This window comes from Rhinatrema bivittatum, chromosome 3, assembly GCF_901001135.1.
Source record: "Rhinatrema bivittatum chromosome 3, aRhiBiv1.1, whole genome shotgun sequence".
Taxonomy (NCBI): Eukaryota; Metazoa; Chordata; class Amphibia; order Gymnophiona; family Rhinatrematidae; genus Rhinatrema; species Rhinatrema bivittatum.
The window spans coordinates 474,925,355-474,941,160 of NC_042617.1; the positions used below are offsets into that span (position 1 = coordinate 474,925,355).

Below are 15,806 nucleotides of genomic sequence, written 5' to 3' on the forward strand. Positions count from 1 at the left end.
TGAAACAGCCATGATTCCTTAAGATTGAAAGGTGGCCAATGTGATGCCGATTTTTTACAATGACTCCAAGGGTGATCTGCGAAATTATAGTCTGGAGAGTTCGACATCGGTGCTGGGGAAAATGGTAGAAGCCATTCTCAAAAACAAAATCCCTGCCCATATAGATAGACATGGCTTAATGGGGATGTCGAGGATATATACAAAAGGTATCGTGCCAACTAAACCAATGCTCTTCACCAACTCAACAGATGAATATAATACTGTATATATCAGAACCGCATCAGCAAGCCTGACGACGTACTTAGTGTGAATCTAAGCCGCCCGGTCTTTTCTATCATTTGCGGTTCGATAGATGGTACAGAATCACCAACCGGTGCTTAAGAGTAATCTTGAATGAACTTATTTGTCTGTGCCCATCAGATGAAATTCTACAGTCTTTTTATAATTGACTCAGCGTTACTTCATCAGGAGTCAATGTCAAATCAAAAATATATAATTTTGTATGATAATCTTTTCTTCAAGGACGCCAGGTCTCAAATTATTCTCCAAAGTGCACCGGTTGGTAAATCTGTACCATCTATCGAACTGCAAATGATAGAAAAGACCGGACGGCTTAGATTCACACTAAGCATGTCATCAGGCTTGCTGATGCGGTTCTGATATATACAGTATTATATTCATCTGTTGAGTTGGTGAAGAGCATTGGTTTAGTTGGCACGAGACCTTCTGTATATATCCTCAGCAATTTGCATACAGGATCGTATAGTGGCTCTTTGTTTTTGTATTTTTTAATGGGAATGTCAACATGGTTTTAGTAAGGGGAAGTCTTGCATTTACCAAGCTTCTAGATTTTTTGAAGGTGTAAATAAACATATAGATAAAAGGTGAGCCAGTTGATATAGTATTTTTGGATTTTCAGAAGGCATTTGACAAAGACCCCCATAAGAGACTTCTCAGGAAATTAAAAAGTCATGAAATAGGAAGCAGTGTTCTAATGTAGATTGGTAACTGGTTAAAAGGTCAGAAACAGAGGGTAGAACTAAATGGTCAGTTTTATAAATGGAGAAAGGTTGTTAGTGCAGTACCACAGTCATCAGTACTTGGACCTGTGCTGTTCAACATATTCATCAATGATCTGGAAAAGGAAATGATGAGATTAAATTTGCAAAAGACACAAAATTATTCAAATTTGTTAAAACAGCAGAGGGTGGAGAACTACAAAGGACCTTGTGAGACTAGGAGACTGGGTAACTGAATAACAGATGAAATTCAATATGGAAAAATGCAAAGTGAAGCACACAGAAAAATCAACCTTGCTACAGGTACACTATGCTGGATTATGTATTGGGAACCACTAACCAAGAAAAGGACCTTAGAGACCTTGAGGACAACACATTGAAATCCTTGGCTCAGTGCATGGTGGCACTCAAAAAAGCAAATAGAATGTTAGGAATGATTAGAAAAGGAATGGAGAATAAAATGGAAAAGTTCATATTGCCTCTGTATCGAGTCATGCTACAATGACATAGTGCAAAGACAGTGGAACTAGAAAATGTGCAGAGGAGGTCAACAAAGTAAAAAGGGGGATGGAACATCTCTCCTATGATGAGTGGTATTGCAGACTAGGGTTCTTCAGTTTGGGAAAGAGACAGCTGAGAGGAGACATACTAGAAGTTTATCAATACCTATAAACGAAGCTTGACCGACGTGCCGCAAATGCGCAGTAGAGACCAGCTCTACCGCGCATGTGCGGGCGAGCACGCGGCAGGTCTGTCAAGCTTCGTTTATAGGTATTGAAGAAAAAAAATGGCGGCGTCCAGTGGCAGCAGCGGGCGGCGGCGGTACCGGCAGCGGGCGGCGACGGCGGTAGCGAGCGGCGGCGGTGGCGACGGTGGTAGCGAGCGGCGGCGGCGGTAGCGGACGGCGGTAGCGAGCGGCGGCGGCGGTAGCGGACGGCGGTAGCGACGGCGGTAGCGAGCGACGGCGGTAGCGGGCGGCGGTAGCGGCCAATAGCGAGGGAGGGAGAAGAGAGAGAGAGGGAGGGACGGAGAGAGAGAGTGGGAGGGAGGGAGTGGGACTGAGGGAGAGGGAGAGGGGGGACTGAGTGAGAGGGAGGGAGTGAGAGGGAGAGGGGGGACTGAGTGAGAGGGAGAGGGGGGACTGAGTGAGAGGGAGGGAGTGAGAGGGAGAGGGGGGACTGAGGGAGAGTGAGTGGGACTGAGTGAGTGAGAGGGAGAGAGGGGGAGGGAGTGACTGAGTGGGAGGGAGGGATTGAGTGAGGGGGAGGGACTGGGGGGAGGGACTGAGTGAGAGGGAGGGACTGAGTGGGAGGGAGGGATTGAGTGAGGGGGAGGGACTGAGAGAGAGGGAGGGAGGGAGTGGGACAGTGAGTGAGAGGGAGGGAGAGAGGGGGGAGTGAGTGAGACTGAGTGGGAGGGAGGGACTGAGTGAGAGGAGAGGGAGGGTGGGGAGGAGTGGGTGAGGGAGGGAGGTAGGGGGTGGTGAAGAGTGAGAGGAGAGGGAGGGTGGGGAGGAGTGGGTGAGGGAGGGAGGTAGGGGGTGGTGAAGAGTGAGGGGAGAGAGAATGAGGGGGAGGTGAGAGACAGAGGGATGTAGCCCGTTTTAACGGGCTTAACGGCTTGTATAATCATAAGTGGGATGGAATGGGTAAATAAAGGATGGTTATTTACCCTTTCAAATAATATTAAAACAATCAGAAGATTCAAAACAAATTGTAGCAAATACTTTTTCATTCAGCACATTATCAAGCTGTGGAATCTGTTGCTAGAGGATATGATCAAAATGACTAGCATAGTGGGGTTTAAAAGAGGTTTGGACAAGTTCCTGGATGAAAAGTCCAAAGCACATTATTAGCCAAGTAGACTAAAGAAAGCTATTACTATCCCTGGGAATGAGTAACAAGAATAAGATCTACTTTATGGGATCTTCCAGGTACTTGTAGCCTGGATTGGCCACTGTTGGAAACAGGATGCTGGACTTGATGGACCTTGATCTGACACAGAATGGCAATTGTTATGTTTTTAGTAAGTTATCTGGTGTCATATGTCACAATACATATGAAAAAGAACACATGTTTTATACTGTACACAGTGAGGATAAATGTCATGTGACTTCTATTGGTAAAACAGTGTTCTAGTGCAGAAATTACCTTTTCAAAATTGTCTGATATGCGGGAAAACTTATGTGAATATGTTATATATGCATGAAAGTTTACCTGGACTGAGCAAAGGCGTTCCTGGGAATGGGTTTTGGGGGGGGGGGGGGGGGGTTGGACTTACATATATATGTTCGGATTTTTAAATGTGCATAGATTTTCAAGATAAAATTCTACTCACATTTTAGCAGGTATGTATAAAGGTAGATTTGATGCAATAATTTTCAAAGTGCACATATAGGCATAATTCTGCTTTGAAAATTGGTGTTAGTATTTGCGTTAATTGCCAGTTAACTTATGCATGATGCTATGAAATGTACCCTTAAAGTACTATATCAAATCTATGTATTTCATTTTAGCCATTTTTAAGGATAAAGGAATTGTGTTTAATTCTCCTTGTTGGCTCTGCTATTTCATTCAGTGTAACATTTATAGTTAGCTGGCAAAAACTATTTCCAAAAAAAAAAAGTATTTAGATGCATATAACATAAGTAAGTTTATTTGGCATGAATGAAAAGTTAAAAATGATCTATGAATAGTTCATATATATTTATTGATCCCATATTAATTTCATAATGTAACACGTATTTTCATATATATAATTTCAAGTAGGTTTAAGAAAATAGTTTTCCATACATATTATTGGTAGACTTACCTTATATGTCCAGTGAGTGTAACTTCAGGAATTTTATTTTTGTAGACCTCTAAGATAACGGCATATGACTTCTTTCCTCGACTAGATTCATCATTAACTCTAAAATTGGTACCATAATCGATGTACAAATCTGGAACCTCAAAATCACTGGAGAATATCATCTTATTTCTGTTGTATTTAAATATGAGTGTGGCTTCAGATGGATTGGTACCTGAATAAGGAAAAATTAAAATTAATAAAAAATAAGCCAACAAAGTAGAGATGATGTCATTTTAAGTCTGGCAAATTCCTAAAAATGTACCATCTTCGGGGAGAAAATGTAGTGTTAATCTTAGTAAGTAGTATATAAAATTAGATATAACTCCTTAGATAAATCTTTAATACAAAAATATAACAGCTATTAGAAAGCGGATATTTGATTTTTGTGAGTGCACTGTAAGATGGCCTGTTGAGTTTCTGTTGAGATTTTTATGTTTATAATTAATTCTGTTAAGTTATTTAAATGTTGCTTGTGATTTGATGTACATGAGAGTGTGGAAAAATTTTAAATAGAGCATATTTTTATTAAGATGGTACAGACATTTTAATAAACTATAGCTAAACTAAACTATTATTTAAAGCAAAAAGCTAACATTATTATCTACAGAATGCATAAAATGATATAAATTAAAATATTATTTTGTGAAGAGACAAATTATGAACTTTATTATATTAGAATATGGCAGTCATATTTGTTATATCCACTATCACTTCCACCCTCTTAGCCAATCCTGTCCCCACCCACCCCCAAATTCACAATATCAGAATTAAATAGGAGTGAAACCAAATTATGGAACAATAATGAGCCATAATTTTATTTCCATTTAAAAAAAAAAACAGTTTAGGGAAAAATATATTTTGGACAATAAAGGATCATGAAATAGTTCTTTCTGTACAGACCTAAGTTTAGGTAGTTTGCTGCATTCCCCCAGTGGCGGGTGTTTGATGACTTACCTGCTGCCAATATTTTCCTGCTGCACAGGGCCAAACATCCACTGATGACTCAGTTTTCAGAGCTGCAAACTGGATGGCTATCCCTAAAATATGACACTGACCACAAGTTTGTGATTTGTCTTTTCTAACCTAATCTCCTTGAAGATATTGCATTTTTGGAAGTTGCCATTAAGGCTGCTGCCTCTTTCTGTTTCTTTTTCAGCTAGGTGGGTAGCTACTGCTCTGCTTCACTCTGTGGTTTGCATGGGCTTCCAACCACAAACCTGCTTGATAACTGCATTGGGCAGGTGCCATGTTTACTGCAAACCGTACATCACACCCACAAAAAGTCATTGGGGTCTTTTATAGTTGTTGAGCACTTACCATCTGCTTGAGCTGCAAATTTCAAGATGTCAATCAGATCACCTTCTTGTTTCTGTAATTTATAGCTAGCACTTGCAGAGTACTCCTGTACTTCTCCAGTGGGCTGAAGCTCAACTTCAAACCTAATGAGTAAATAGAAGAGAAATGGCAATATATAATTAAATGAGGTACACCACAGTGCAATAATTAAACATAAAGAGGATTGCTTTGTAACTGCCTATAGACTTTGTAGCCATTTTCAAAAGGACAGTACAAGTGGGTTCAGCTCACCAGAGCCTCATGTGAATGTGCAAAGATGAGTATTGTTTATTTTGTTAGAATAATTCATAAGGATACTTTGTTTAGCATTTGAATTTATATTTAATGCTCACAGAGTGGCAAATGTTTGAAAGATAGATGTTCATGATTCTATCTAAAGCCTATCGGGTGAATTTTTAAAGCCCTACATGCGCCAAAGCTGGAAGTAAATACATGTATGAGCCCAGTGCAGATGTTAAGGGGTGCCTGGGTACCCGCGTATCTCCCAGTACGTGTGTAAACATTTTTTTCATAAAAGGGGTGAGGAATGGGCATGGTCTAGACAGGGAATGGGCATTCCAGGAAATATGAATGAAACCAATGTGTAAGTATTTATGCACTCCAGGGCACGCCAGGATCCCTATCCACATAACTTTACTTCTTCTATGGATGGCATATAAGTCATGAAACAAAAAAAACTAGGTTAGTCAGCAGGGTTTTAAGGTCGAGCTAATAGGGTAAAAGGGAGGCAAGTTAAGTAAGTAGGGGTTTAGGAAGTCCTCTCCTTTACTGGGGCAAACTGGGAATGAACTGGGGAAACAGGTAATTGCGTCAGCGCGTGTATCTACTAAAATCCCCCCCCCCCCCACACACACACTTATGCGATCGATGTGGCATTTGCACGCACATACGCACATCAATGTTAAAATGTGCACAAATGTACGCACGTATAGCCGACTTTATAACAGGCGGGCATATGCATGTGTATGCAATAAAATCGCTGTGTCCATGTGCATGAGCTGGCAAATGCGCAACCATTTCCTCCCATGTGCAGGTCTTAAAACTCAACTTTATGGTGGGCATAGGACAGCAGATTTTATTGTCAGCATTTTCCATTGTTCTGATACAATTTTTGGATAATGCTGCTAATATTTTTGGAGTAATTTATGAGTATTCTATATTTTGTTTTCCCCCTTACTTTTTCGTTCTTGATTATAGCTTATGTGAGAGATTGAGCTCTTTTTTTTTACTTATGTGTTATAGATAATTGTGTATAAGGCCATTTCTGTGCATAAACGTTGTACCCACAGAAGTTCCTTTAAAAATTATTTCTCATATATACTTTTAAATTTTCAGAGAGGGAGACCAACTTTCAAGCAACCTCAGGAGGCCCCATATATGCAAGTATATAGCCGCACAGAGATCTACAATAGTATTTTATAACCTGCGCTTATGAGGTACACGCAGAGTATAAAATGTGTGTATGTCTACCCCCAAACATACATGTATATATATGGTTACACGTAAATACCTGCAATGCATTGAAAGCACATATTTCAATGCATTGAATGCACATACTTTTCTTACCTATTTTAAAAATGTATGTATGTATATTTTGCGTGCAAAAAAAATTGCGACTTGCTCACATAAAACCTTGTTCATGTGTGGAAGCTGGTATATTTTAAAACATGTGCACATAATTGAAATCACCAGTTTACAGAACCCTCCACCAGTTCAACCAGTCCTTTTCCAGGACATTAAGACCCTCCTAGTTTTTCACTGTGAACTTCCCCCCCCACCCCAGTTCACCCTGACCTCCCAACCAACTAATAGTGAACAATAAACAAGTCTGATATCAATTGCACAAGATAATTAGCAGAAGTGAAATTATGCAAATAAATTGACAAATGTATGCATGTAAGTGTCTTATAAAATAGAAACTTGCATGCATAGCTCTTGGCTGTGCTCTGGAACACCCCTAGACTGCCCCTTTTTTCGGCATGTAAATGTGCACACAAGATTGAAAATAAGCATGCACGTTTGATGTTTTTAAAATAGTATGTACACAAGTACAGACTACTTACATTCATATATGCTAATTTTAACCACGTAAATGTTTTGAAAATTCACCTCTATGTGGGCAAAAAAGAAGGAGGATAACTTTCAAACAATTGCACTTAGCAGCATATACTCATGTATGTGGCTGCACACATATTTGCTAATATTTTATAATATTCGCATATGACATGTGCATGTTTTATAAAATACATGTTTTATAAAATACAGCCATTAGCCGCTGTCTCAGGGAAGCGCATGCCAGCAGTCAGCTGGTGCACATAAATTACTTCAGCTTGGGAGCTGAAGTAAATTGAAAAACAAAGAACAAAAAAACAAAAACATAGGGGCGGATTTTCAGAGCCCTGCTCGCCTAAATCCGCCCGGATTTAGGCGAGCAGGGCCCTGCGCGCTGGTGCGCCTATGTTCAATAGGCCTACCGGCGCGCGCAGACCCCGGGACTCGCGTAAGTCCCGGGGTTTTCCGAGGGGGGCGTGTCGGGGGCGTGTTGAGGGGGCGGGCCCGATCCGCGCGGCGTTTTCGGGGCGGGACGTAGCGTTTCGGGGGCGCGCCTGGGGCGTGGTTACAGCCCAGGGCGGTCCGGGGGCATGGCCACGCCCTCCAGACCCGCCCCAGGTCGCGTCCCGGCGCGCTAGCGGCCCGCTGGCGCGCGGGGATTTACGTCTCCCTCCGGGAGGCATAAATCCCCTGACAAAGGTAAGGGGGGGGTTTAGACAGGGCCGGGCGGGTGGGTTAGGTAGGGGAAGGGAGGGGAAGGTGAGGGGAGGGCAAAAGAAAGTTCCCTCCAAGGCCGCTCCGATTTCGGAGCGGCCTCGGAGGGAACGGAGGTAGGCTGCGCGGCTCGGCGCACGCCGGCTATACAGAATCGATAGCCTTGCGCGCGCTGATCCCGGATTTTAGCGGATACACGCGTATCTACTAAAATCCAGCGTACTTTTGTTGGCACCTGATGCACCAACAAAAGTACACCAAATCGCGCTATTTGAAAATCTACCCCATAGGGTTTAAGGGTGGGGAGGAGAGGGGAAGAGGGAGAAGGTTTAGATTGGGGGGGGGGTAGGGAAGTTCCCTCTCAGTCCATTCCTAAATTGGAGCAGACTGGGAGGGAACAGGGGAAGACATGATTTTGTCACTGCTTGTACTTTTACAAAATTAGGCCACTCTGAGCGTGCCGTCCACACATGCGCATGTGGATTATAAAATCTGGCGCACATGTGTGCATGGCCCATGGATTTTATAACATGCACACACTAGCATGCACATCTTATAAAATTGGCACGTCCATGTGTGTGCACTGGGAAGCACATGCAAATGGATACACGTGCGCACCTTTTAAAATCTACCCTTAAAAAATTCCTGCCAGAAAACCTGTGTTTGAACCAAGAATACTGCTCTAGAGTATGTGGAACTAAAAGGGAATTTTTGTTGAGGGGTTTATTAAGAGCAATTGTACGGTTAAACCAAGAGTACTGCTCCAGGCTGCTTGAAACTAACAAGGATGTGTTGAAGGATAATTTATTAAGAGAAACTGCATATTTAAACCCAGAACACTTCTGCAGGAAGGTTGCAGTTTGCAGAATTGCACTAATTGGTAGTCTGCTAGGAAAAACCCAGAGTGGGGAATGGAAAGAGCTAATTAAAATACCTTCATGTTTGATTAAAGAAGTACACTGGAATAAACCCACAGGGTGGGGCATGTTTGTGAAATCTTAATCTGTGAAGGCAGTTTTAGAAGGAACTGTGAGTTTGATTAAAGAAGTACACTGGAAAAAGAAAGATTGGGGAATGTTGGTGGAATCTTAATCTGTGAATACAGGTACCAAAGATTAATGGAAATTGTTTGTAGAAAACTTAAATGTTTCTTTCAGCTGCTAACTCTGTCTCCGGCCCTAACAAACAGTAAAGCCTTGTATTGAAGCCAAACCCTGTGATATGTTGAGATAAATTCTTAACCCAGTTGTGGAGGCAAAAGACAAGGAAATAAAAGTTGTGTTTTAATATATTGGAGAGGATGTGTGATTACTGGGAGAACCCAAGGATTGATAAAAGGGTTTAGAGCTATAGGACCAGATTTTAAAAGGGATACGCGCGCCGGGCCTATTTTAAAAAGGCCCGGAGACGCGCATAAAGCCCCGGGACGCCAGTAAGTCCCAGGGCTTGCAAAAAGGGGCGGGGCCAGGGCATTGGCAGGGTGGGGCAGTCTGGGGGCGAGGTGGGGCAGGGTCAGGTTCCCGGCATGGCAGCCATATTTCCTGCTGGGCCGGGGATCGCGTGCTGGCAGTCAGCCGGCGTGCACAACTTACTTCAGCCCCAGCGCTGAAGTAAGTTTTACAACAAGACCCAAAAAAAGAAAAGGTAGGGGGGAAAGGGCGGAGGAGGTAGGGGAAGGGAAGGTGGGGTGGGGGGGTAGGGAAGTTCCCTCCGAGGCCACTCCGATTTCAAAGCGGCCTCAGAGGGAACGGGGGAAAGCAGCGTGGCTTGGCACAGGCTTGGCGCATGCAAGGTGCACGATTGTGCTCCCCCTTGCACGTGCCAACCCCCGATTTTATAACAGGCAGATGCAGCAGAGCTTCGCCACAGTAAGTTCACATGAAACTGCGTATATCAATGCATTGAACAAACATACTTTATCCACCTATTTTAAATATATATGTGTATTAGGGATGTGAATCGTTTTTTGACGATTTAAAATATCGTCCGATATATTTTAAATCGTCAAAAATCATTAGGGCCACGATACAATACCAATTCCCCCGATTTATCGTCAAAAAATCGTAAATCGGGGGAAGGGGGAGGGCAGGAAAACCGGCACACTAAAACCCCCTAAAACCGACCCCCGACCCTTTAAATTAAATCCCCCACCCTCCCGAACCCCCCCCCCATGCCTTAAATTACCTGGGGGTCCAGCGGCGGTCCGGAACGGCAGCGGTCCGGAACGGCCTCCTGCAATTGAATCGTGTTGTCTTCAGCCGGCGCCATTTTTCAAAATGGCGGCGCAAAATGGCGGCGGCCATAGACCAACAGGATTCGACTGCAGGAGGTCGTTCCGGACCCCCGCTGGACTTTTGGCAAGTCTTGTGGGGGTCAGGAGGCCCCCCCAAGCTGGCCAAAAGTCCCTGGGGGTCCAGCGGGGGTCCGGAAAATGATCTCCTGCCGCAAATCGTTTTCTGTACGGAAAATGGCGCCGGCAGGAGATCGACTGCAGGAGGTCGTTCAGCAGGAACCCCTGCTGAACGACCTCCTGCAGTCGATCTCCTGCCGGCGCCATTTTCCGTACGGAAAACGATTCGCGGCAGGAGATCGTTTTCCGGACCCCCGCTGGACCCCCAGAGACTTTTGGCCAGCTTGGGGGGGCCTCCTGACCCCCACAAGACTTGCCAAAAGTCCAGCGGGGGTCCGGAACGACCTCCTGCAGTCGAATCCTGTTGGTCTATGGCCGCCGCCATTTTGCGCCGCCATTTTGAAAAATGGCGCCGGCTGAAGACAACACGATTCAATTGTAGGAGGTCGTTCCGGACCGCTGCCGTTCCGGACCGCCGCTGGACCCCCAGGTAATTTAAGGCATGGGGGGGGGGTTCGGGAGGGTGGGGGATTTAATTTAAAGGGTCGGGGATGGGTTTTAGGGGGTTTTAGTGTGCCGGCTCACGATTTTCACGATACTCACGATACTTTAAACACCCAAACGGCAACAATACAATTCCCTCCCCCTCCCAGCCGAAATCGATTGTTAAGACGATCGAGGACACGATTCACATCTCTAATGTGTATATATTTAGAGACCTTCATTTTTTATTTTATTTTTTTTTAATTTACAAAGAAATTTAGCAGGGTTTATTATGACAAGAACAAAAACAGGAGAAAGTCAGTGGAAAAATGCAAAATTATTTTGGGGGGTAAATATTGGAGTTCATTTTGGTGGACAGAAGCCAAGGCAATAAAAGAACATTAAGCAGATTCTCCCACTCAACAGCATCCCTATCTCTATCCCCATCACCTACCTAGCATGTCCTTTTCTTTCTCCTCACCCCCAACAAGAACCTCTCTCTTTCCCTCGGAGGGAACAGGGAAAGCCATCAGGGCTCCCCTAGGGCTTGACGCGTGCAAGGTGCACAAGTGTGCACCCCCCTTGCCGCGCTGACCCTGGATTTTATAACGTGCGCGCGACTGTGCGCGCACATTATAAAATCGGGCGTACCTCTTAAAATCCGGCCCTATGTGTGTAACTGTTTGCTCTGCCCCCAAAAGCCCAGAGACTTCCTTATTTTTCACATGCATATGTGTGCGTGTGAAAGTAAACACATGCATGTATGTTCTATTTTTATAATGAACCCACACCAAATCGGTTATATAAGGCTTCAAGATCCTCCTTATATGAATCTATCAATCAAACAAATCTCAATCAAGGAGGAATTGCATTTTACCAATACTATTTCAAAAACGATTTTTGGGAAATTGTATCAGAATAAATGTGCTTTCACAGTCGCCTGGCTCTTGCCCACATAGGGCTACAACCAGTATCGTGTATATAGCACACACAGTCACCTCATTTACTCTTTCCCAAAAAACACTATTTTTTGTTTTTTTAAAACCCCATCACGTGATCCACTACTTCTCACTCCATGAGAAGCGCCATTTTTGAAATAGTGCCGGGGAGAGGAGCCGGGTACGGCCAACACTGAAAGAAAAATCCCCTGAAGAAGGCGGGTGTCACCGCCGAAACATCGTCGATGTTGAGAGGCACAGGAGTGTATATATGACAGCGGCACCGTGAAACAACGAGTTAAATGAATAGTGGGAGTGAAGGAGAAAAAGAAAAAAGATAAGGATTTAAACATGTCAATGATAAAAAAAGATGTGATAAACATACTGTGAGAATTAATTTGGAGCACTTAGGTGTTGGGAAAGAGTCTAGTGAAGTGAAAAGTGATTGGTTTTTAGAAAGTAGTGGATCACGTGATGGGGTTTTAAAAAAACAAAAAATAGTGTTTGTTGGGAAAGAGTAAATGAGGTGACTGTGTGTGCTATATACACGATACTGGTTATAGCCCTTTGTGGGCAAGAGCCAGGCGACTGTGAAAGCACATTTATTCTGATACAATTTCCCAAAAATCATTTTTTAAATAGTATTGGTAAAATACAATTCCTCTTTGATTGAGATTTCTTCTATTTTTATAAAATATGGAATATGCAAGTTGAGGCTACTTATGTGCCTATATGATATATTTTATGTGTACAATGTTTTGTAAACTCACCTTTATGTAAAGAAAAAGTATCTGCACAAATAGGAGGTGGACAGTTGTGTAGATAGGTAATTTTCAAAGAGAAAGATTCAAAGTGCAAATTTGCTGATTTTGCAATGCCGCAGGCAGCTTGAAATTTGCCCTCATAGAGGTCAATATTCAAAGTGTTTCTCCAAGTAACATTTGGAGTTACCCAGACAAAACCTGAGATTTGAATATTTATCCCCATTCCCTGTCTGGATAACTTATTACCCACACAAAATTTACCCAGCTACAAAGCAGTATCGCTCTGGGCATTCCTGGAACATTTTACTTTGTATGGGCAGTGCTTCCTATCAGCGCCAATTATTTGTTTGCATGCTGCCCAGACAAAATTAGATGGGGATGTCTGGTCAGAAAAATACCTGTTCTAAATTTATCCACATAATCTTATCAGGGTAAATTCAGCAGAATACATATCTGGGTATGTTCTGCTGACTATCCAGATAAAGTTATCTGGCCGACTTTACTCAAATAACTTTGCACTCTCTGGCTTACTAAGGGCCTCATTTTCAAAGCACTTTACCGCGTGCGATAAATTCGCGAATCGCGTTAACAGCTGTTAACGCGATTCGCGAATGCAAATTAGTCATTTGGTATTCAGGGGGCGGAGTTGGGGCGGAGCATATGTAAAGCGGGAACCTGTGTATCGTGTGCGGCGAAACAACTGCAGTGGTAGTGCGGCTGCTATCGCGGATTTTAACTACAACTCCAACTTCGCGTTATGGACTGCCCTACGGGCCAGAAAAGGATTATCGCCATCCACGATAGTTCCGGACAGCCTGTTTCAGGAGAGAGAGAGAGAGCCTTACTATAGTGCCTATGCCCTACATAGGTATTTGAATCCCTATGGGAGGGCTACCTACTAACTCGGGGTGGGGATTAGGTATGAGCGTCGGGGGTTGGGGGCCACTTTTGCATTCCACATGAGACCTACGGACAGAACAGTGGTCTCTAGTGCAGATTTGCTGGCCGTCAGAGTGAGGACGCTCACTCCAAGAAGTGGTTTGGGCAACGTTCTCTCTACCTAGCTTGATGGACACTCTACCTGGGCAACAACATGCTAGGTGGAGAGAATGTTAGCCAAATCTCCGCTTGGAGTGAGCGTCCTCACTCCGACGGCCAGCAAATCTGCACTAGAGACCACTGTTCTGTCCGTAGGTCTCATGTGGAATGCAAAAGTGGCCCCCAACCCCCGACGCTCATACCTAATCCCCACCCCGAGTTAGTAGGTAGCCCTCCCATAGGGATTCAAATACCTATGTAGGGCATAGGCACTATAGTAAGGTTCTCTCTCTCTCTCTCTCTCTCTCTCTCTCTCTCTCTCTCTCTCTCTCAAAAACATTGCCACACACTGCACGAAAGAAGCCTCATTTGCATTGGTAATGCCCCCTAATGTGATATTGGAAAATAAGGCCCTAAATGTCCACCTATTACATATCCTAAGCTTATGGAAATATTTCTTGAGCTTGATTAAAACTTGATAGGACAACTTAAAATGGATTTATTCTCTAGAAAAGAGTAAAATCAACCAATCTATGCAAGAGATACTATTTTGCCAAACAATTTTGAATCCGCTCAAATTTATAAGAATGTATTTTAGGGATATGCTTAAAAGAGGAATCTACTATAATACCAAAAGCAAAATAGCAAATTAAAACTAAGTCATATTTATTTATTTATTTATTTCACATTTTTCTATACCGAGCTTCATGGTTGAATACCATATCAGATCGGTTTACATCGAACGAGGGATAGAAACTTGTAACAAAAAACGGAGCAATAAGTTATAATCAGAAAGAGAGCAAGAAAGTTACATTGAACAAGGACTATAAACTTGGAGGCTTTACAGCTTGGAAGTAAATAGAGTAAAAAAGGCCCGAGTAGGGCCATAACTTAAAATCAAAAGTCATAAGATAGTTTAATTGCGGAGGTATTGGATAAGAGGCATCTCACAAAGAAGGCATGGTTCATATAATCTTTTTAAATCTTATTATAACTTAATATCCATGCCCCTATTAACAAAACTGAATTAATTCAAAGGACAATTGTCAAAGCCATTTACCCAGAGAAATAGGCCATCTGAAAACTACCCCCACTCAGTCCATCTTACTGCACAAGTGGGGTTCCATAGCACACTTAATTTGAGCTGGATTGATGCAAGGTGTTCCTGCGGATGTCTTTTGCATGATGCTGGAAAGCAATGCACATAGGTGGGACTTTCATATCTATATTTGCTGTCTTCCAGCAAAAGTCTGCCTGCTGAAAAAGCAGGGGCAAAGTCCGCAGATCCATGTACCCATAAGCAATTTTGAAAGGAAAAGCTGGTTAGGTGGACTGCTTGAAAATTGCCACCTTCCCCCCCTCCAAAAAAAATAGAAAAAAATATGGAGAAAATTAAATGCAAAAACTTAAGCCTAAAGTGTTATTACTGACCTGGTTTCTCCAGTCAATGGATAATAAGGTGCTGAATCTGAAGAGCTGGCATTAGAGTAGCCTATATTGGTGCAGTAATTTATACCAATTAACAAAGGGCTGCAAGATGTTGATGACTCCCTGTTCTCAATGATAGATGCCATTGCTTCAGTCTTCAATGTAGAGACCAAATTCAGTTTATTACTGTTAAAAAAAAAAAAGTGCATTTAATAATTGATAAGGATGTATTTTGCCTGTGTCCTAAGTTCCATGGATTGATCTGTGCTCTTTGACCTTGTATGTTTCATTATAGGAATCTTTGTAGGTTCAGCTAAAGGAACTTCTATAGTCTTGAAAGCATAGGAAATACATCTTTTATGATGTTTGTTTAAAAGAATTCACAATCTGCAAAGACTCCAGTTTTCTCCAGGACCAATAAGGTTGCTAAAATTCTCAGGCCAATGCAATAAAGTGCACCCAGCTTAGCGCACAGGTAAGCGATCGGTTGGACATGCTCCATTAGCCCCCAATGCAATAAGGGGGTCAGCACATCCAAAATGCATGCTCAAACACTGGCTTAGCTAACACTGCTTATCACATATAAATGCTATGTAGATGAGGCTATTAGCATAAAATCGCCATGCGCCCAAGGTGCACTTTTTAACCCGTCAAATTTTATGCCTGCCCAGAACAGGTGTAAAGTTTTGCTGCTCATCAAAAGATGTGTTTAAAAACAAAAAATATTGCTTTTCTGGGGTTCCTCCTACTTTTCAGCATCATAAAAAAAAAAAGGCTTGACAGGAAAAAAATAATTCTTGGTGCAAAATATACA

General features: G+C 42.9%; 1 protein-coding gene across 1 annotated transcript in view; it reads right to left on the minus strand.

The window, feature by feature from the left end:
- APOB (apolipoprotein B) overlaps positions 1-15,806 on the minus strand; it is an 88,152-nt gene that overhangs the window by 40,155 nt on the left and 32,191 nt on the right. The window contains exons 19-21 of the mRNA XM_029595996.1: positions 14,996-15,178; positions 5,187-5,308; positions 3,831-4,041 (exon numbers count right to left, since the gene is read on the minus strand). Coding sequence (XP_029451856.1) covers positions 3,831-4,041; positions 5,187-5,308; positions 14,996-15,178 — 516 coding nt within the window. The remainder of the gene's footprint in view (positions 1-3,830; positions 4,042-5,186; positions 5,309-14,995; positions 15,179-15,806) is intronic.